We start from the raw sequence: 22,795 nt of genomic DNA on the forward strand, positions 1-22,795 counted from the left end.
CTCACGTCAAACCTGAGTACATGGCACTTCCGCTGAAGTGGGTAGAGTTCCTCAGACTTCTCTGGCTGGCCATACCCACAAGTATCTGCTAGAACTGGCATCTGAGTTTCAGCAAAGTCAAGTAATAGTAAGGGAGAGTGAAGTGGTGTCTACATGTATGTGTATGGGTAGGGGAGAGGCGGGTGGACAGTCATTCTGAGCACACTCGCTTTGGAAGGTATTTAGAAATTATGAACTGTGCACATTCCAACGTATTTGATGCTCATGCAGTGGTCAGTCTCAGAGGCTCGGTGTTCAGTCAGGCATTGACCAAAATGGTGTTCTAGAAAGTCATGATCAGTAGAGATGGCACGAACCACTGCAAGACTAGGAAAATGTAGATTTGGATTGCTGTTTTTCAACTGGCCTCTATCCACTCAGGCAGCAAAAAGCTTTGTGAAGAAAACCTAAGGTGCCCGAGAAACTTCCAGGATAGTGCCCTGGTGTCTGTCAGGAACCAGAGAGCCCTGAAATTCTGTGGGAGTCCAGAACCCTGATCATGCGGGCATGATCACTTGTCCTAGCAACACGAGTCTGTGTCCCTGCAAAGGCACGAGTGGGACCATCTCACTAGCTAGTTAGATCTCCAGGGTACAGTGATAGCTCCTGGCACTGAGGTAAAATCCATAATTTGGAATCCAGGAATTCCTAGGGTTCAATGCTATTTCTAGGAGAATTTGACTCCCTTTAAGAAACTATTATCCAATTTTTGATGTTGCAGCCTTAAAAAGTCACCCAGAATGTAAGGCACCACCAAAGCAGGAAAGTGGGCATGGAAATGGAAAGTTTCCAAAAAGGGCCTCCTAGTCAAAGACAGGGACCAGGAGGTGTCACAGGAGTGCAGGCACAGTTGCCAAGGTGTGAAAGAAGAGAGAAGAAAAGCATTTTTATTTTTTTCTTTTTGTTTATTGTCTCGTGCTGAAGGTGTGGTGGCTGAGCCGCCAGCAGGGAGACAGCTGGGCACTCCTGCGACGCTGCTTGCCGCCGTGTCACGCACAGGAGCCTGGATGGCTGGGGAACTGCCAGACGATCCCTGTGGCAGGTGGAGCCAGCGTCATGGATGATGGTTCTTGAGGTGGATCCTCCTCCATGGGCTCCTCGGTGTCTTGTGCTGGCTGAACAGCCAGTGGCCCCACGCCATAGTCTGGTCAATCCACCTCCATGGGCTCCTCGGTGTCCTGTGCTGGCTGAACAGCCAGTGGCCCCACGCCGTAGTCTGGCGGATCCACCTCCATGGGCTCCACGTCGTCCTTTGCTGGCATGCTGGCACAACTGGGCCTCAGCAGATAGACATGCCGCGGCCCCACGCTGTTCCCCTGGCTGCCCATAGGTGCTCGCTGCATGACATTGTTGACATGAGCATGGGCAATGGGTCTCACGGTACGAGGGGGAATGTGCCTCTTCCTCCTCTGCTCCTTTGCCTTCCTCAAGCTCCCGGGAGGTCCCAGTCGCACGATGCGTCTTTCGCGGCTCCTCGGCCAGGGTGGGCAGCCATCCATCCTGCTGCTTGAGCTGCTGCCTGGCAGGCAGACACGCTTGGGCTCCATGCCGTTCATTGGTGGTCCCACAGCCATGGTCTGCATGGCGGAGATCAGAGATGTGATGTCTGTCCCAGTCGTGGCATGAGGGTTGATGTTCCTCTTCCTCCCCCTCCTCCTCCTCCGCTGCCTCTGCTGCCTCCTCCGGGGACGTGTCTTGGTCTTCCAGGGTAGTGGGGAGTGGCTCTGTGGCTTCCCACGCCATGCTGGGCAGCCACCCGCCTGGCTGCTCCCGCTGCTGCCCGGCAGGCAGACACGTTTGGGCTCCACACCATTCCCCGGTGGGCCCACAGTCAGGCGCCGCATGCCATCGATCAGAGAAGTGAGATCGATGGCACTGGTGGCACATGAGCTGACATTGCTCCCGGTGGGAGGTGCCATGCTCCCCTGTGGTGCCTGGATGTGGCTCTGTGGCGTCCCACCCTGAGGTGGGCAGCCACCCGCTTGGTTGCTCAGCGTCCTCTTCCTTCCAAGCATGCTTGGCGTCCGAGGGCCTCGCACTGTGGGCCAGCTGCAGGGGCCCCCGCTTTTATAGGGCCGGAACAAAGGGCAGTGAGGTGGCTGGTGACAGGCAGGAGGTCACTGTGGTGGCGATTGTGACTGTGGTCAATGGGTGTGGTCAGAGGTGGCGGGGGCCTGTGTCCTGACAGATGCCTGAATGTGGGAGAAGGAGGAGTGTGGTGGGGTCTGAGGGCCCCTTTCCTGGGGCTCACTGCCACCTGTCATGGTTCTTGCCTGAGAGAAAGGCTGCCTCTTGGGCACAGGGACTGCCTGCCACCTTGCCTCATGAGCCCTGGGCTCCAGCCCCTTCTCATCCTGTGCCTGGGATGGTCTTGATGAGATGGTGGCAAGAACGTTCCAGGAGGGTTGGGGTTCCTCAGGGACCCCCCATTGACCTTACACCCTGCAAGAGCCACAGCCCCCTGCACTCAACAGTGGCTGAGAGGGAGCAAAGCACCCAGAGATCACGCTGGTGGGAAAGGGAGGTCCAGCCACCTGCACACGGTCTCCCAGCACTCCATAAAGGAATTGCTGATTGCCAAGCGTTGCGTGGACTCTTCTTCCCTGGGGATCCCTTGGCCTTGCCCCCGGAGCATGGTGACGTGCCACCTCTTGTGCTCCGAGCCCTGGGGGAGAGGGGAGCAGAGGGCCTGGTGTCCTCTGGGCTGTTGCGCCAGCCCGACACGAGGAGCCTGTGGGAGGCCACCAAGAGAGGTCATGGAATCACAGAATCATAGAATTGTTTTGGTTGGAAGAGACCCTCAGGGTCATTCAGTGCAACCATAACCTAACTCTGGCACTAAACCATGTCCCTAAGAACCTCATCTAAACGCCTTTTAAACACCTTCAGGGATGGTGAGTCCACCACCTCCCTGGGCAGCCTTTTCCAGTGCCTTAGAATCCTTTCCATGGAGATTTTTTTTCCTAATATCCAATCTAAACCTCCCCTGGCGCAATTTGAGTCCATTTCCTCTTGTCCTATCACTTGCTACTTCAGAGAAGAGATCAACACCCTCCATGCTACAACCTCCTTTCAGGGAGTTGTGGACAGCAATAAGGTCTCCCCTCAGCCTCCTTTTCTCCAGGCTGAACAGCCCCAGCTCCCTCAGCTGCTCCTCATCAGACTTGTGCTCCAGGCCCCTCACCAGCTTCCTCACCCTCCTCTGCACTCTCTGGTACCTTGATGTCCTTCTTATGATGAGGGGCCCAAAACTGAACACAGGGTTCAAGGTGGGGCCTCACCAGCACCGAGTACAGTGGCACAATCACTTCCCTCACCCTGCTGGCCACACTATTCCTGATTCCTTTTTGGCCACCTGGGCACATTGCTGGCTCATATTCCAGCCCAGCACTCTGTTTCTACCTGGCAGCAGCACTGAACTCCTTGTCCCCAGGCTCCTGCCAGCATTGGTCACACGTGCAGTGTGTGTGACACATGTTGCTCTGCAGGAGCAGGGTAATGGTGGCTTCTGTGGCCGTAGCCACAGAAGAGCGATGAGCCTGTGTGAGAAGAGTAATAGGTGACACTGATGGGGGACACTAGTAACTGCCTTGAGGCATTCAAAGACAAGATAGGCAACAGTTATGGGGGGTGGGAGGCACTTAAAGGGGTACTCTCAACTGGGCAAACATTCAGTTGAATTTCTTAACAAATTAGCCAGATATGTGAACTTTAGCACTCACATATTATTTTTAAAAAGTACCTGTAAAAAGGGTCCCACTCATGAATTCTACATTGTTTCCCATGGATTCGGCCAGCTCTGCGGTACAGTAGTGGTGACTGCACTTGTGCAATGACATGCTAATGCCATTTAATAACAGGACTGCTCTGGGGCAGGAGCAGTAGTTAAGCGTAGTCCCACAGTCCAGGCTACTTGCTGAAGTTCATGTATCTGGCTAATTTATGAAACGAAATGTGACTGTCTAGTTGGGAATACCTCTTTAAGGGGGGATGGCTTGAGCAGATGGGGTAAGAAGGAAAGTGACTGCTAGGATATGTAGTGGTGAAATAAAGTGAATGTCTCTACTGGGGCAGGGGGCGATGGTGGAATAAGGAGAATGCTCTTCATGGGCGGTGATAAAAGGAGAATATCAGTAGGCATGACCACCCCCAGAGGAACGTTCTCCTTATTCCAGCATGGAAGAATGTTCATGCCAGGGAACAGCATTAAGGATAATGTTGCTGCAAAAGGAATTGGCGATGGGGCAACAAGGAGAATGTTACTGGGATAGATGGAGGGGGAGAATTGATGGAGAAAGAGTGACTGCTGCTTATGGGGAAGGGGTTTTGAAGGAAGGCCCTCTCTGTGTGAGAAGGCGTAACTATTATTAACCTGATCCTAAAGGACATCTTGGTCTTTTATTTAGGTGGCGCACCATACCATTTTTGGTGAAACAATCTGAATCCCAAAATGTCCAGTAAGACAAGGATTGATGCAGAAGGAAGGCAATTTAACAATAGATGGGAGAGCAAATAGATATTTGTGTTTCAAGGAGGAAAACCAGCATGTCTTTCGTGTTATGAGACAGTGTTCCTGATAAAAGGGTACAATGCACATAACTGGGTGGCAAACACAAGGTCCACAGGTCAAATCCTAAAATTATATTCAGCCCTTTGAAGGCAACTGTGAAGTTGATGTGGCCCTTGGTGAAAATGAGTTTGACACCCCTGCCATAGGAGCTGTAAATGGAAAAATAGAAGAGTGCATAGAAATTTTAGATAAACAGTGTTGAAAAGCATAACGAAATGGATGGACTTTTTTACAGTCACTGTCTCACTCCTCTCTCTTTTGTTATACAAAAGCATTATCCAGACAAACAAATAAGCTCAAAAAATGCATATAATTAAGCAGCATAGCTGAAATAAAGATTATGGGAAAGCTCTCCCTCCTGCTCTGTCAATTGGCAATGTCAATACATGACTAATGATGCAATCTGATTTAATATTATTAAAATAGAGAAAAGAATATGCTTAGTTTTGTTGTCTTCTACACTGTTCACTACCACTATATGACGTAAGACATTTTAAAAGTGTGTGTGTATATAATCCTCCACATAGAACTTTCCAATAAACAAAACATCTCTCTCATAAAACATCTTTGCAATGAAATAGCTGTTGATTGGAAAGTTAAAAACGCAGCTAACGGAAACATTTATACAGTGGCATCCTCAAAACTTGTCAATTCTATTTAATAAACTGTTGTTGCCCTCTAGTGTTCAAACACAACTTGTAAATGTCCCTCCACAAAGATCCAGACTGGTCACCTAAACAATTCCCTGTTTGCTCTTAATCCAACAAGACAAAGGGGAGGGGAAGAAAATAAGTGTTTCAGTACACCTGCCTGGTGCATAATTCATTTACACAAGCATAACAAAGAATTTTTAATATAAGAACATATAAAGTTGTTTGTTTCACTCAGAAAGGCTACTCTGCTCGGCATCCTCACCAAATTAGTTGTGGTACCTGTGCACCTCCCTGCTTTACTTCTGCCATTCACTGTGTTGATATACATCACTGTTTGGGTTGGAGGGTGATGTTTCTGATGATATTAGCTAGATACGTGTCCAGTGCTACGAATGACCCTAAGATACATCTATCTGCCTTCTGTGGAATGTATCCGTACTGTGCTACGTCACATCAAGTAATACCGACCATCTCTCCCTCCAACAAATTAGTTACTACAGCAGAAACGCACAGTAAGGATTCAGAGGTTGTTCTCAGTACCTTTCCTGCAATAAGCTGCCGTGGTGGCATCAGCAGTGTAGAAGGCTTCTCACGACGTTGTAATTCTTTTGAGATAAAATTATAGCCAACCTCAGATCTGCACCTGCATTTTTACAGCCCAAACTGGACCTAGTATTTACCATTTTATTAACTTATCTCCCAGAAATATTGTTCCCCCTCCTCACGTTCCTTAAACAGAAACCTTTGAAAATAGCTATTAAAAAAAAAAAACAACAAACTGAGGCTGCGGTTAAACAAAGTGCAGTCAACAGACAAGCTCATGAACTTGAGATACTTTTCTTTTGTAATTTTTTTCACTTTTAATAGGTTATCCAGAACGTTTCTCATTCAAGCATTGTCAGACTTAACCAATGTAGAAGACCAGCTGGTTTTGTATCTATAAAGAAATTTGCAGCCCCCATATAGTAAAAATTCAACTTCTTGACATGAGGAACACTGGCTTTTCTTCGATCTTTGAATAATAGAATTTTCAGATTATTTTCTGCATAAAGTTATTGTTAGAGCCCTGAGGCCATTTTTGGATCATGCCTACTTTCCACTGCACTAAGCCCGACAGATCTAAGAACTTCTTGGACATGAGTCACGTTTCATACTTTGTAACAGAATTATTTCCCTGTATTCATGGAACACCCTTCCTTCTTGATGTTTGTCATTGATTATGCTGCCTGCCACACTTTTAAATCTAGCCTTTCATTCTAAAAACAGGTTTAGACTGTGCATGTGTGAGGGAAAACGTGAATAATATGAACTGCAAGCTGCGTAGCAAGCAGTAGATGCTCACGTGTACTCTCACTCATCTCTTGTTCCAGAATTGAGAAAACAAATGGAGCAGTTATGCTTATTCCCAGTCACATAAATATGACCCTAGAAGCAAAGAGGGTGTGCTTTGAGCGCTGATAAGGGCTCTGTGTGTTCAGGAGGGACAGCAAGTCCATCACTGTTGGAAGCAGCACTCTCAAGAGCCACCAGCCTGGTGAGGGACGTAGAACATCAGAAGCACAAACCTTGTCCATCTGCTCCTTGATTGCAGCTTGCTTTACTTTGATATGATAAAAACTCTTTCTCTCTGACACATACTGCAAAAAAACCAAGGTGCTACAGGTTGTGAACTCTTTGGAAAAGGCAAACTCAGATTTGCAGCATGTAGCTTTAAGGATAGCTTGTGATGTATGCAGAAAAAAACCTTAAAGATACATGTATATCCAGAAACTATAGGTAGCTAAGGAAAATTAAGCCAACTATGTTACATGTACTATAATTTTTGCTGTTTGTACCTAAAACCATTTGGATGCAAAGCTCTGCTGCTACATACTCCTTTAAGGCTACAAACAGAGTAAACAGGTTTGCCAGGCAGTCACCTAACACTAGGGCATGGCGGTGCAAATACCATCAAAAACACTAATGCACTGCACAGGTACTCAGTTTATTAGATGTACTTCTATTTCACTTGTCACAGTACAGATTAAGTTATTCAAATGCTTTTTCTCCTTAAGCATAAAACCTTCTTAGCTTAACTTGGATTTTAGTGTTTACTTTCTGGATTTAGTAATAAATCAAAAATTATAGACATTACAGTTCAGCGCAAAAAAAAAGCAGTTCCTTTCTCCACCAAAGCCATTCACCACTTTCCAGGTAGTGGCCAAAAAAGGGAATCCATCCTCTTCTGAGATTTCAATATCTACTGTTCCATTTCAGATTTGTCCTCTCAGAGATAAGAGATGCTCCTCATAATCTTATTCCCTCTCCCCATCATACATCAGCATACATTCCATTGATCAAGTAATCCAGCCTGGTATAATGCCTCTTCTGAAGGGACTCATGTATTTTCTTCCCTGTCAATGCAATAACTAGCAACAAGAATATCACCCCAAATATCAAAGCCGCTACAAGGCTGCTTTTTTCTCCCAGCTGAACAAGATCTTTCCCTCTCAGAAACCCCTTTGGCAGGTAGCCTTCTGAATCAGACAGGTCATAACCCTGAGGGTTGTTTTGGGAAGCTGTGGGGGAATCACTAGTAGACAGAGTGAAACCTGAAGAAGCAGGGAGGGTAACATGGTTGGTGTTGCTGGAAGAGACAACTGCTGGCTCAGGGGCGATGCCTGGAGTTCTTAGCCCTGATGCGGTGGTAGCAGGTCTGGAATTCATCACCCACTTGGTTGCGGAAGCAGAAGTTGTGGGCCTAGGAAGAGGAACATGAGTAGCAGCTATGCTGCTGGTAGGGATACCAGGTTTAGCTCTAGGGGCTGCAGTAGATGGTAGGATAGCTGTGGTGGTGGTGGTGACAGAAGTAGCTTTAGCAACACCAGTAGGCAGAGAGGCTGTAGATTCCAGTCTGCTCCTACTTGTGGGCAGAGGAGTAAGAGTAGTTCTGCTGGGTTTGAGACCACTGGACTGAGTGGTGGGGAACAAAGCAAAGGGGTTTCCAACTCGAACAGCGGAAGATGTATTTGACAGTAGATTAATTACTTTCTGCCCTGGGATAGGGTCTAAGCTCTCAGGTTGTTTTGCTCTTTGAGATTCAGGAAAAACTGTATGAAATTCACTGCTGTCTAAATGCTGGCCCAGGTGGTTCTGGAGTTCAGATGCCTGATGAAAGACAGACTGTTGCAAAGCAGCGGTATGATTCTGACGGCGAGTCTGACTGCGAGGAATAAAGGTTCCAGCTTCCGAAGACAAAGAAAACCCATTTGAAGAAAAGTCCTCACTTTTGAAGGATGTATCCTCTAGGGCATTGGTGTCTGGAAACAGAAAGGAAATAGAAGTATTCAATTATTAAACCTATTTTTTTTTTTACCACAGACTGTATTTGTATTTCTTAGTATAAGAGCTATAAGGGGGCTCCAGAAAGTTATGAGTAATGAAACTGAGGCATCATGATCTTCCTTTCTTTAAAATACGTAGAGTGACTTCTAAATTCTGTCTGTGGCATAAGACCTGTCAGTCTCAAGCCTGAGCACATCAGATCCTGACTGCACCTTCTGACAGAATTTACCTGTGCAGAGCGATCACCCCAATCTGATGGTTCTACACTCATCTTGCATGCATGTAATGTTTATTTAGAGGTGAAAAGCAGAGTGAGTAGGCCCATTGCCTTCAAACCATCCTCAGCCTCTGTCAATTAAGTAGATATCATCAACTTCACTTTTATCAGATGTACACATTTCCACCTAGTAAAGATTATCATATACTCCCCTTTCTTGTAATATCCAAGCATCCTGTGGCTGCTTGGCAGAATTCAATTCACATACAAAAGTTGTCTTATGATACAAGGTGGCAATAATACACCCATTTTATAGGCTATGTTATACACGTACTGATTCGTAGGAGAGACCTGACCTCCTACTACTGTGCTAGAAGAAAGACACTGCTCCAAGAGTATCTGAGGTCTTTGCAGTGAAGACCTCCACAAGAAGCAGACCACACTTTGTAATTTCTCTAGAGGTAGATATGTATTCCTTGCAAAATGGGTGAGTGAATGGCATTTCATAGAATTTGGAAGCAGGGCAACAGCATTATGTGACAGAAATTCCCTACAAATAACAATCCTAGAAGCTACCTGATTATACAGAGAGAACTCAGGTGAGCATGAGTTCTTAGAAAGACTGGCTAATTATTCAGATCTTTATATGTATACATACATAAATGTTATAATTAAATTTATAATTTAAAAATATATATTATCATTCAGCTGCCACACAGAACATTTAAAAGAGAACATGATCTCAGGTAGTTCTGACTCTCACTCATCTCTTTTTTATAGAAACAAAAAGGTTTGTTAACTGCACTGGAACTGAAACAAATAACAAAAAGTCCATGACATTTTCATTGTCACTTTTTTCTCACATAGGAACTCTTATCTAGAGAGGTGGATTTGTGCCAGTTTTATTATACAAAGAAATCTAATTGGCTGCTGTCTTAGTATGTATTTCCAAGCCTTATGACTCCAAAAGAAAACTGAAGTGCAAAAAAACCCACCAAAACCAACAAATAAAAAAATAGTAATGCTTTAGACAAGAGCACAATAACCTCTTCACTTGAACCATAGACACCAATTTTAATCCTACCCTTCCGATCAGGCACCACCTTGTTATCAAAGTAAGATCCTAAATAGACATTATGGACTGCAACCACAAGGTCTGACTTAAAGCCATACTGTGTTTTGTTTTGTTTTTTTTTAGAGAATGGCTTTAAATAACAAAATGTTCAGTTATTACAGAATCAGAAACTGTATGGCAAAAGATGCCCGAGCTCTCGGCTGCTTCTGCAGCTTCTGGACACATTTCCACACCAGCAAGGAAACAGCCTGTCACCACCACAGAGTTAGTCCCCGACTCGCCTTTTCCCTGTTCCCGATGCCACCCCGCAGACGCGTTCAGACAAACAGTGGATGCCATGTGACAGCTCCAAAGCAGTTGCAGCACGCTGTGACATCTTCAGTTCCCTTGCCTGGGCAACAGCGAGAAAAGCACTGAGCATTCACGCAGCGTTCAAAGGACGGGCAAAGGGAGCACAAGGAGGCAATGTGATGATTCCCATGCGGGAGTTAAGTATCGCTGCTACTCCACAGCGCTCAGATTAATTAACTGCCTGCGTTAACTAACTGTACTTCACATTTTCAGCATCAGACATTGCCTAGACAGTACTTGTCTCTGTTTTATCCTACAAGCTCCCAAATGCAACCGTGCAAAACTGTCATGTGCAAAGCACAGCTGGTATACAAGGACAGATATGCTTGTTGGTAAGAAAGAGCAAGGGCACTACACAAGTCAACCTTTAAAAAGAGATTAAAAATAACAAAGTGGTCCTGCTGATATCTCAAATCCAATAAGCTGCATTAGTAACCAAACTTCAGGTTGCCACTTAAAAACCAACCTAAACACCGCCTGAACGTATTACTTTGCTAGAACCCTGGGTATCTTAGTGAGGAGGAAAAGGCAAATGCCACAAAAGTACCCAAAGGGCAGAAATCAGAAAAGTTATTTCTTTTTCAGCAATAGTTCTTTGCAACTGCAACCAGGAAATGTTTTACTGCCAAACCACAGGTTGTTTCCCTTGGTTTGTGGCCACAACAATACTTAAAAAAACCAAACAGAGTACCAAAATTTCCCTACTAACCTCACATCAGTATTTTAAGTTGCTTTATTACCAATAAAGTATCTTTCCCCCTTTTAGTTTGATTTTCAATGTAACCACATGTTGATTCTCATATGAAAAAGCAAAGCTCTAAATGTTTGTCAGTACCAACGCCGCTCAGGAGCTACCTCTGAGAGCTTATCAGGAACATAAGGTAAATAGCATAATCTTTCCATAACTCAATGTTCACAGAAGCTAAAAAATGCAAAATGAGAAACAGATGATATATGTTAACTGAGCATTACACTACATGCAGGACGAAAGCAGAAGCATGATTACATTTCCTGTTTCTTTGTTTGCATCCCCTATATTCTTCTAGGGAGAAAGAGCTGGAAAAAAAGAGTAGTTGTAATGATAATTTTACAGGCATGCAATTCATTTGTTGTATACTGCTTTTGCCCAATTCCTGTGTGATTGTGCTTGCACAAAAATATTTAGTAACATTAACTGAATAATCTTTCTATATATCGTGCTGTTGCTTCTTGCATAGTTTCTCTTAGAAAGTTCTCCTTTTCAGCAAAAGTTCAGTTTTTGGAAATATGAAATTCCTGCTCTCTCAAGCAGCCACACTGACACCACCTTGTGACCTCTTGGCAGGACGACAGTCTAATTATCAGTTCCTTATCTGAGGTGTTCAAACGGGTCTGGCGCAAGTCACCATAAGTCAACAAGTAAGATTTGCTATTAAAAATTCCACAGCACATGACAGATCATGAGAAATTTCTGAACGTGCAGCCCACAATGCATAAAGCTTTGAGTTTCATCAGTTTGCATCTGTGCTTCAGGTTCCCCAACTGACAGCAGAAAACAGTGTTTGCTATTGCCAGTTACTCAGCAACATCACAGCTACACTCCAAGGCTTGCCCAACATTTGCTCTATGTTTCTGCTTGTGTGCGTGGGAAGGGGGTATTCATCAGTGTAGCATGGATCCTTTGAATACGCAGACAACTATGAGGGTATTGTATTTTCATTGCTTTCACTAATACTCTTCAACATCACAAACAAGAAATTTTCCTTATTGAATTTATCAAGATGGAAGCAGCTTTTTTTTTTTAAGCAAGGGAAAAATATGAGGAGTTCTGAATCTAATGTGAAGGAGTTTCATAAGTCGGGATGCCATTTCAACCAGGAAGCTGGGCTCATGCAGGAGCTCACCGCACGCCTGCCCATCCATTCCCCACAAAGCAAAAGAGCAGCATTTTCAAATTTGAACACTCAGCTTAGAACATTTTACTAAAAACGTAAGCCCCAAACATTTTCTGGTCACTACTGAAAAGCCACAGGTGCACAAGTCATCTAGTGTGGGATCAGTGGCTCCTATTATTTACCTCTAGTTATCTTGTAGCTCACAAAGCCTGCCGCAGGTTTCATTGGACAAGCCTCTGTGCTAGGACAGTAAAACAGGTAGCAGTTTGGATGTGCGCTTGTCCTTCGAGCATCAAAAATCATCAAATTGCACTTCTTGTCTCCTGCAAAACATGATATATACAAATTTCAGCAATATGAATTTTTATACTGTCTTGATAATAAGCTCTGGTCTGCTAAATTAGTTTTCCCTCGTGTAAGTAAGAGGGAAACTACTAACATAAAACATTCCTACAGGAAAAACAGCCCAGGACTGCAGAAGAATGGCCGAGGGCCAGTATACGAAAGGTCACACCTTCCTCTTCCTGTACAGATGAACTTGGGGAAATGAGCACAATCCCTCATCCTCCCCTCACCCACACTGCACTGGCTCCACTTTATATGATGGTTTTTGGCTTATAAATACTGATAAACCTGAGAACCTCTTTGACATACTCATGGGAAAGGAAATTATTTATACACTTTTTCCTGTCACAGCCCAGGAATGTAATGGCTTATTGCTTCTTGGTGGGGAGACTTTTACCCCGTCATTTCTACTTTTTGCTGTACCTCCTGCTGCTGCGAGAGTTTGACGAAAACCAACAATCTCAGAGAAGGAAAAGTACTCTCATTTTTGGCTAAAATTAAATGCAGCACAAAATATTAGTTACTTTGTAGCACGCCTACTAAATACAGCTTGGGTACCTTGGACTTTGAGGGTCTGAGGTGTTTTAACACCTAAAATTAGCACTGTTTCTTTACTGCAATTATTTTCCTGAACACTCTGAGGTCTTGCATTGAGATCTAACATCACGCTTGGTAAAACAAGATAGCAGCCACAAGCTGCTGCAAGTTCAAAAGTAATTTCCCAAGTGGTCATACACAGTAACAGAAAAGACCAAAGAGGAGCCAGTTACCTGAGAGCTTTTCCCCCGAGCAGCAAACACGAATGCAAGCTTCTGGGCTTGGGGCGTACACCGGCTCTGCGCCCCGGATGCCTTTGGGCAGTGACAAGTTTATATCGATGATGGTATTTTCCATTTTCTCCGCGGAGCACTCTTGACCCAGGGACGGTCCGGCCATCACGCAGGTGACCGCCAGCAAGCAAACCGGCCACCGCCAGCTGGCAGGAGACATGGTCCCTCGGGTGGACCTTTCGCGGGGTTGGGGTTACGCCGGCTCCGGGGCGCCCCTCACCACGGACCCTCCTCGGCCGGGAACCGGAGTTGGCAGCGAGCGTCCCGGAGCGCAGGTAGCCGGGGAAGCCGCCGCCGAGATGCCGCTTCTGGTCCCGGGGTGCGGATGCGTTTCTGGGGGTATCTTCGGGCCGTCCCCCCACCCAACCGCCCGGTGGCGGGAAGGAAGCAGCAGACCCGGGCTGGGCTCCGCTCCGCGGGCGGGACTGTAGCGCCGGGGAACGGCGGGTGGCCCGGCCCGCCGGCACGTCCGGAAGGAGGGGCCGCGGGGGAGGCGGGCCGGGGCCCGCACTCTTGCCCGCCCTCCTGCCCGCCAGGTGGTGCCGCGGTGGTGCCCCAGCGGTGCCCCAGCTCCTCCAGCGGCTCACCAGCCTCAGAGGCTCGTCCAGAGCATCAGGTGCAAAGGACAGATCAACTGGTGAAACTCCTCAGGAGGAGGCGGTGGTGGCGATGGTGGCGGTGATGGGTTTTTCCCGCAGCCTAGCCCGTCCCTTCTGCGACTGAGATCTGCTTTTTGAGGCTGTAATGGAAAGCCATTAATTATGCATATCCTGGTCTAAATGGACATGTGCATATTTCGATGCATGCGTAAGCATCTCTTTGCTACCTGAGTAATCCTGTTCAAACCACAGCAGAGCACAGGGTGTTTGCTGAACAGGAATTCTACTGAAGGAGGGGGTTGGTCTCTTCTCCCAAGTAACAAGTGATAGGACAATAGGAAATGGCCTCAAATTGCTCCAGGGGAGGTTTAGTTTGGATATTAGGAAAAAATTCTTCATGGAAAGGGTTGTCAGGCACTGGAACAGGCTGCCCAGGAAGTGGTGGAGTCACCATCCCTGGAGGTGTTTAAAAGGCATTTAGACAAAGTTCTTAGGGACATGGTTCAGTGCTAGAGTTAGGTTATGATTAGACACGATCATCCTGAGGGTCTCCTCCAATTGAAATGATTCTCTGATTCTACTGGCAGCATGGACTGGCGGGTTAGCCATTCTTTCTTCAACAGCCTTAGTGCCATTTCTTACTTAAGTAACATTTTTACTTAGAAATTTTTAATTTTTTTTTTTTTTTTTGGGGGGGGCACTATTTCAGAGTAAAAGTGGCTGAGAGTGTAAGGAGTGCAAGGAAAGAAGGGATTTTAAAATATATGGGTTTTTTTGCCCAGGTCTCTCATTCTGCATCATACTTGAAATCATACAGTCGTCTGTAAATAAAAGACATTTTATTTTTAGGGGTGAAAGTATACCAAAGGACAGGTTATTTTACATACTGTAATGGTTAGAGTAGAATAATGAAAATAGGGAGTCTGGTTGTGTCTCTGGCAAACACTTGCCATTTACTTTAATGAAATAAACTTAAATTGAGGTGAGATATCTCACTTCTCTGAAATCCTTCCCTGGAAGGGGCCGCGGTGCCAGCAGCAGTGGTGGCACATCCTGCTTCACAGGGACCTGCTGCCTGCCTTACACCATGGACCCATGCCAAGGGATAGGCGATTGACTTGTTCATCACACCCTGTCTGCTCTGTTAATCCACCTAGGTGTTGGCTTTTTTTGGACCTCAGTGTTGTAAGAGACTGAGCCCATCATCTCATTTCACATCAAATAGCTGATGTGGGGCAATTAATAATGTTTCATTGTGATTCTCACATTCTTGGTGCCTTTTCCCTGAAATGTTCAGCTACATTTGTATAAGGAAATGTTTCTTTCTAGCTAAGTTTCCATCTTTTGCTAAGCTGGTAAAAATATTTTCCCTGTTAAAAGAAAAAGCTGTAAAACAATGTGAACATTTCAGGTGTCACCCCTTAACTCTGTCACATAGTAATAAACACTATGGGAATGAATACTGAAAGCAAGCACAAATATTACCTGTGTTAGGGAGAGTCCCAGCTGCCACCTGCCTTTGTTTACATAGTGGTGGTATGAGTAACTGAGCTGAAAGAAGGTCAAAAAAAAAAAGATGAAAGTCTATTTGAGGTGGTTGTAACTGGAGTGTGAAGAAATCGGTTCTTCACCAGGACTGTTGGAACAGCATTAAGAATTAGGGGTGTTGAAGTACTGGAATGACAGTGAATGTGGAGACCTGCATGGAAACAGGCACAGATGATTGTAGGAATGAGAGAAGGGCAGATATTACATACAATGTATATGACATATGATGTGAGCAGGGCAGAAGAGATACTACGGGATGACACAATTGCCCTGGTTCAGCCACCATTGCTTCTTTTCCCTCTTCCCACATGACCTTTGTAGGGAGGGCACCCACCCTGCCTGAAGAGAGCAAAAGCAGCTGGATCAGGCTGCCAAGGTGCAGAGAAGCTGAGGTCCATAAAATGCCATGCAGAAAACACTGCTCAAGGTACAGTTTGCCTCAAGCCCCAGCCAGGCCCTTCTAAGGAACCTGCCGCTACATATTTAATATACCAGACAGTTTCAAATAATCAATCTGTATCAAGCGTTGAATATGAAGGGTAAGTCATAAAGGAAAAGCAAAACTGACAAGAAACTGTTTAAAATATTTGCCAAGGCCCTTAAGTTGCTTGGGTCATGGTAATACAAACATCAGGTTTATATACTCTAACGTAGATATGTACAAATGTGCGCTGTTTCAGGTACATTAATTTAGTTATAGGCTGCAGGACACTACAGAGGACTTGTATTATATCCACATTAGGGGCAAAACAAAGAATTCACACAACTAACACATTAAAATATACCTTTATTTTAATTATGTTTTCAATTCTAAAATTCCATAGGCAGTAGACACCTATGATGGTTGAAAGGTAAATTAAAACTTTTCTGGGGTGGTGATATACCACAAATTCATACTTTCACAAGGATGAATGAAGACACTTCAGAGAGGAGTGAGAAGTCCATTACACAGAAGTGGAAAGGACATGAATTAGGTTAAGTGTGCTGATCCAATAGAGCTAATCTTAAAATTCGTCCAAGACTGATGGATAATGTCAAATGACATTATAGCAAGCACTGGTTATGCTGTAGTCCTATGGAAGTTATGCTGTAGTCCTATGGAAGTCATGCACTTCATCCTTAAACACAGCATTTCTCTTTAAGCACTGCCAGTCCTTCCTTAAAATCCACTGAGGCTACTCAAGGGTGTGACTTAAATCATATGTGTGCATATTACAATTTAGGAACTCAAGTTTGTAAACTGAGTTGTGTCCTGCTTGACTAACCTGATCTCCTTCTATGACAAGGCGACCTGCTTAGTGGATGAGGAAAAGGCTGTGGATGTTGTGTACCTAGACTTCAGTAAAGCCTGTTTCCCATGGCATTCTCCTTGAGAAACTGGCTGCTCATGGCTTGGATGGGTGTACTCTTAACTGGGAAAAAAACTGTCTGGATGGCTGGGCCCAAAGAGTTGTAGTAAACACAGCCCAATCCAGTTGGTGGTTCCTCAAGTGTTCCCCAGGGCTTGGTATTGGGGCCAATTCTGTTTAATCTCTTTATCAATGATCTGGATGAGGGGATTGAGTGCACTCTCAGTAAGTTGGCAGATGACACCATGCTGGGAGGGAGCGTTGACCTGCTGATGATTAGGAAGGCTCTGGAAGGATCTGGACTGGCTGGATTGATGGGCTGAGGTCAGTTGTATCAGGTTTAACAAGGCCAAATGTTGGGTCCTGCACTTGGGTCATGACAACCCCAAACAACACTACAGGCTTGGGGAAGAGTGTCTGGAAAGATTCCTTGTGGGAAAGGACCTGGGGGTGTTGACTGACAGCTATGTGAACATGAGCCAGCACTGTGTCCAGGTGACCAAAAAGGCCAACAACAGCTTGGTGTGTATCAGGAATAGTGTGGCCAGCAGAACCAGGGAATGTCCCCCTGTACTCAGCACTGGTGAGGCCACACTTTGAATCCTGTGTTCAGTTTTGGGCCTCTCACTGCAAGAAAGACATTGAGGTGCTGGAGCGCATTCAGAGAAGGGCAACAAAGCCGGTGAGTCTTATGAGGAGTGGCTGAGGGAACTGGAGCTGTTCAGCCTGGAGAAAAGGAGGCTGAGGGGAGACCTTATCGCTGTCTACAACTCCCTGAAATGAGGTTGTAGCATGGAGGGTGTTGGTCTCTTCTCCCAAGTAGCAAGTGACAGGACAAGAGGAAATGGACTCAGGTTGTGGCAGGGGAGGTTTAGATTGGATATTAGGAAAAACGTCTTGACCGAAAAGATTGTCAGGCCTCGGTACAGGCTGCCCAGGGAAGTGGTTGAATCACCATCCCTGGAGGTGTTTAAAAGATGTGTAGATGAGGTGCTTAGGGACATGGTTTAGAGGTGAACTTGGCAGTGTTTGGTTACTGGTTGGACCTGATGATCTTGAAGATGTTTTCCAACCAAAATGATTCTATGATTCTACAAAAAAGCGCTTGTTCTTCCCCCAAAATAATTATATTGCTTTCATACAATATATTTGTTATTTTGGCAGGAGTCAAGCAGCTGTTCAGGTAGTTGAAAGAAATGTCTATTAGGTTACAAAAGCACATGGTACAGCCTACAGCTTGTGAAAGGTGGTGTTGCATTGGGATCGCCTTCCCATTAGCCTTGACCTTGGTAACACTTGTGAGGTGTGGTTCCCACTAGATAGGAGCACTATTTTTGTGTTAAGTTAGTTTTGATGGCAATTAGCAAAGGCAGCCAGAAGAAACAATGCTGAGGTCAGTGCAGTGCTTTCAGTGATGCTGGGCATTGCATGTGCAGACTGGTTGGGGTTGGAAGGGACCTCTGGAGATCATCTAGTCCAACCCACCTGCTAGAGCAGGTTCACCCAGAGAGGTTTGCACAGGCAACAGGGCAGAGAACAGAAGTTAGCACACACTAGCACTGTTCCATATTTATAGACAAGTCTTCTGTCACAGACTTCTTCTGTGGATTCTTTGTCGATTTGATTGTCAAATATGAAAATAGGTCTAAAATTTCAAAATGTATTTCCTTCTCCTTTTTTGCTTAACTCCAGTTGCCTGTGAAGGTTTGGTCTGGGCTGCTTTTACCTTGCTCCTGGCAGAAGGATAAAGGCAGTTCTGGCCATGGCCATTTGCTGTTGTGCGTGAGTCACTGCTCGGTGCCCTGCCACCAACAACAGGCTGCAGTTTTTGGGTGGTCATGTCCGCGAGCCCACCAAACGAGCCAAAGGAAAACAGTGTGGCCCTGCCGGAGGTGGTTTTATCAGGCAGTCTGGGATGCAGACCCAGCACTTCGGTGTGAAGAGAAGCTGCCAAATTAATGTATACTGTGATTAAGTTATAAGAGATGTACCCATCATTAACCAATTGACATCATAAATGCTTTCTGACCACCTGCAACATGAGGGGACACTCTTCAAGTTTTAGATCCTTCTGCATGACAAGAGGGAGACAGATGATTAAGTAATACATTGTTTAGAGGTAGAGTGCTTAGTTTATATTTAACTGATAATTAATAGGTGTATTGCAAGTAAGAAATAAAACAATTATAACTAACATCATCAGTTATTTCTTAGTATCGATGTATGTCAAAATTTTCAAAAATCGTAACGCATATATAATTATGTGAATATAAGCAACGCAAGAGTATCCAGTCTTTGGAGCACTTATGGAGGATGATCCCGTGTTTCCCCAGCACTGATAAAATAAAGAATGTTGCTTAACAGTATCTGCTGTTAAGTTTATTTCTCGGCTTCAGTGGTGGGCTTGCCTTAGGCAGAAAAACTAATAACTGTAATTAAAAAAAAAAAGGCGCCCTGTTTTGCGCACCCCTCCCTGAAAGTTTTTCACCCCCCGCCCCGTGTACTTTCGGGGCTCCTTACCAGGGCACTGAGGCGAGGGCCACGCCCCATGCGGGCACAGGCGCTTGCAGGCCGGGGACTGACAGGCGCTGCCGCCGTCCCCTCGGCTCCCCCCTTCCCCAGACGCAGAGGCCTCGCAGCGGAGCCCCGCCTGCCCGCCGTGCTGCGAAGCGCCGGGCGGGGCCTGCCCGTGACCCGGGCGCAGACGCCGGCCGGCGCAGCCCGGAAGCCTGGGCCGCCGTGGCGGCCGCGGGAGCGGCGCTGCCTCCCGCGCTGCAGCAGAGGGAGGAGGCAGAGGCTGGCGGCGTTGCCGCCGCCATGGGAGCAGAGCAGAGTGGCGAGGCCGAGAGCCGCCCTGGCGAGCCCAGCGCTTCAGGTCGGTGCTCACCGGCCTGGGAGGTGGGACGGGACGGGACGGGACCGGACCGCGCGTTGGCGGGCGACAGGGCGACGGGAGCGGGGCTCCCGGGCGCCTCTGGCGAGGCGGGGGTGGCAGCGGGAATGGGGTCCCGTGGCGGCGCCCCGCTGCAGGGGCTGGCGCAGCGGGACCGGCGAGGCGGTTGCTGCGGAGAAGGGAACGGTTCTTCTTGGCGAGGCAGCAGCTGGCGGCGCCCGGCCCTTCCTCAGCGCACCGGGCCCGCTCGGGGGGCGATGGGGGCACCAGCCGGGCAGGGGGAGGCAGGGCCGGCGAGGTGTGTGCACCCCGGAGCCCAGGCGAGGGCCCATCTCCTGCTGTCGGGGTGAGGGAGCGGGGTGCAGGGCTCGGGGGAGGGTGGTGAGGGGGTGTCAGTGGTGCAGGTGTTTCAAAATCAGCCGCTACGTCATTGTGAAAAAGCTTTGCTTGAACGTAATGCGTTCTCAAGGGAAAGGGTGAGTGGGGAGCATACGGTCCTTCGTTGATCTCGATAATACATTATACTATAGAAAATGTATGTGTCGTATTCACTTAGGGTTGAATTCTGGTGGAATTAGCTTACTAATTCAATAGTTCCCTTTCCCTCCCCTATCTTTCCAGCATCTCCATCGCCAGCCAAGCAACGAGCAAAAATGGACGACATTGTGGTGGTAGCCCCAGGAACACAGTCCTCCCGCAATGTCAGCAATGATCCAGATGTCATAAAACTGCAGGAAATTCCAACTTTTCAGCCCCTTTTGAAAGGTAGATGATTGTTCTTCCTCTGTTTTTAAAGGCCTTTTTTTTTTCCTACCTGATGAAGTATGTGCTTTGTGTATCCCAAGGTTCCTACTAAAGTTTGTATTTCTGTCTGTATTTTTCACTACCCTGCTTGTTTCAAACCTTTCTTTTGTTCTTTTGTAATTATTCCTAGCCTTCTGCACAGTGGGTGAACTGGTTTAGATGTGTGCTAGTGATGTTCTCTGCAGTGGAACCATTTACTGTGGAGATAGCACTGCTCCAAGCATGCCAGCTTGCTGCGTTCCGCTGGTTGATGCGAGATGCTGTTGTTACGTTCTAATGTATAATGGGTGTCAGTCTCCAGTTTTGCTCTAAGCTCGACAAAACATCTGTGTGTTACTATCTTGGAGTCATAGCTACCTGTGTATGGATTCATTTGCTTGAAATCGAGATTTCTTCTTGGTGTTTCAAACTTGGAGGAGATTTTGTTCATGTTTTTAGGGGTAGGGTGTGTGGACTGAGGCTTGCATGGGTCCTTAAGCCATGTGTTGACAACATCGCTTTATATCAGTGGACCTCTTAAATTCCAGCTGTGTCTCTCTCTGTTTCTTTCTTTGTTTCTTTTCCTCCCATTTTTTTTTTTCCCTGTGCCCGTTCTTTGTTCCTTCTATTCTGTTCAAAGGGAAGTGAAGATTTAAATCAGAGTTGTCAAGCCAGCAGTTTACCAAAACCTGTTTGTGTGTTTTGTGGCCTGGCTTCTAGCTACCTCTTACTACGCAGTGCAGAGTCCGTAGTATCTGAAAGTCCCTTAGGAAGGAAGATGTCTGGAGCAGCCTGCTCCAATTGATGTGATAAAAGCAGCCTGCTCTTGGGCTCCTCTGCCTGGAACAGTGTGGGTCAGCAAACCTGTGTGACTGTGCTGTATAGTGCACACTAAGTGAGATAAGTTGTTTGTTTGTTTTTTAATTTAAGGCATACTGTGCTTGCGTACATTGACTGGAGCATTTGCTCATGCCTTGTAGGCCTCCTGTGACAGAAAGGAAGGAGCTGGGATATTTAGCCCTCCTTAGTGCTGGAAGAAATGATGTGGTCTTGTACAGCTGTGGGTTTAGGCACTACTGGTCTGAGCATCACTGATCGATGCATGGCTGCTGGGAAGATATGGCAACCACTTTGCCCTGCAGTCTTCACTAGAGGTGACGTAATGTCACTTTTTGGACAGAAACTCTTTACTACTTTTTTGTGTGTGTGACCCAGAACATGACTAGAACTTGTGGATGCTACAGTACCCCAATGGGCCAAATATTTGACATTTTTTTGAGTACTGTTAGATGGAGGTCTGGATGTATGCAGTGTTGACTGCTCTTTCCAGCAGAAGGGGCAGAAAGATAGATGGGCCACTAAATTGGAGAAAAGCAAACATGGATATTTTTGGGGCTGGTATCAAGGAGAGCGTGTGTGTCAGTTATACAATTAAAAAACCCATAAACTTTGCAGAATGTGATGTAGAAATCTCTATTTGGTTTATTACTGACACTTTCACTGCCCTTTTAGAATGGACTGTAAGATTTCTGATGTTGGTGCAGCATTTGTGTCATCAGCAGGCTGGATCATTACCTGTGGGCAGAACGTGCTTTGCCTGAGTCCTGCCTTGTGTGACAGACAGAGTGAGTATCTTGCCAGGGGCAGTAAATGTGAATACTGGAACCAAAATCCACAAAAGAAATCAGGAAGTTTTAATCTGAGAGACCAAATTTAGCAGATGCGTTAATGGAGGTGGTTGCGTATTTATAAGAGCACGATGACGAAGAGTTTCAGTTCCACCCAGCCTTGGACCGTGGTGAACAAACGTGTTTTTCACAAGAGCTGTGGAAGTCCTGGCAAGCAGAACTGGTGATCGCTTGCAGAGGCAATGTTCCTGTGTGGGTGGTTGAGGAGCAAGGATACAGGACTTGAGGTGGGAAGTGAGAGAAGGGAGCAACAGCCATGTGGCTGAGGTAGAAAGGCTGGAAGGAGCTGCCTTAGATGGCTAGTCCAGGTCCTTTAAGTCTTAAACATGCATATGGTAAGTTGTTTGATGGGAAGACGTCTTGGTCACTGAGTTGCTTTTTCTGGTCTGTCTTACTGAAGCTGTGTATGCGTGACAGAAACCTTCCCTTCTCTTGCTGTCACTTGGCCTGCTAAGACTCTCCTTACGAGCCTCTTGAGATATAGTGACATCTGGTGACTGCTCGGGAGTATTGCATGCTTAATTAAGTTCACTTCTGTGAACAGCTTTTTCAGCTTCTAATACTTGTTACTGCTTGAGCAACAGGACGGTGATACTTGTGTTCACTACAGAAAGCAGTGTGGTTTGTTGAGTGAGCTGACTCTGAGAGACCCCAGAT

The 22,795-nt window shown here is 46.3% G+C and overlaps 2 protein-coding genes across 4 annotated transcripts in view; one reads left to right on the plus strand and one right to left on the minus strand.

Annotated features, from left to right (window-relative positions):
• Positions 1-7,225: 7,225 nt before the first annotated feature.
• MANSC1 (MANSC domain containing 1) lies at positions 7,226-13,750 on the minus strand. Its single transcript, XM_065846684.2, has 3 exons — positions 13,219-13,750; positions 12,286-12,426; positions 7,226-8,561 (listed from the first exon to the last, which is right to left on the minus strand). The coding sequence occupies exons 1-3, from the start codon at positions 13,436-13,438 to the stop codon at positions 7,573-7,575; spliced, it is 1,350 nt and encodes a 449-aa protein (XP_065702756.2). The 5' UTR covers positions 13,439-13,750; the 3' UTR covers positions 7,226-7,572.
• Positions 13,751-19,456: 5,706 nt separating this feature from the next.
• The window catches only part of BORCS5 (BLOC-1 related complex subunit 5), a 74,795-nt gene continuing 71,456 nt past the window's right edge, over positions 19,457-22,795 (plus strand). The window contains exons 1-2 of one of the 3 annotated variants that reach the window (XM_071816902.1): positions 19,457-19,649; positions 20,289-20,432. In XM_071816902.1, the coding sequence (XP_071673003.1) occupies positions 19,592-19,649; positions 20,289-20,432 (202 nt within the window). In that variant the 5' untranslated portion in view covers positions 19,457-19,591. Of the gene's footprint in view, positions 19,673-20,288; positions 20,433-22,795 lie in introns of all 3 variants that reach the window. The other 2 variants (XM_071816899.1, XM_065845285.2) reach the window with 2 other exon arrangements.

Source organism: Patagioenas fasciata, chromosome 1 (genome assembly GCF_037038585.1).
Source record: "Patagioenas fasciata isolate bPatFas1 chromosome 1, bPatFas1.hap1, whole genome shotgun sequence".
Classification (NCBI taxonomy): domain Eukaryota; kingdom Metazoa; phylum Chordata; class Aves; order Columbiformes; family Columbidae; genus Patagioenas; species Patagioenas fasciata.

What these genes read in the sequence shown, in the direction of transcription:
- MANSC1 (XM_065846684.2), bottom strand. Translation starts at nt 13,438, where the DNA reads ATGTCTCCTGCCAGCTGGCGGTGGCCGGTTTGCTTGCTGGCGGTCACC. An exon ending in CTCGGGGGAAAAGCTCTCAG is followed by an intron (nt 12,427 to 13,218) that starts GTAACTGGCTCC and finishes CATGTTTTGCAG; the next exon opens with GAGACAAGAAGTGCAATTTG. An exon ending in GAGCTACAAGATAACTAGAG is followed by an intron (nt 8,562 to 12,285) that starts GTAAATAATAGG and finishes TTCTGTTTCCAG; the next exon opens with ACACCAATGCCCTAGAGGAT.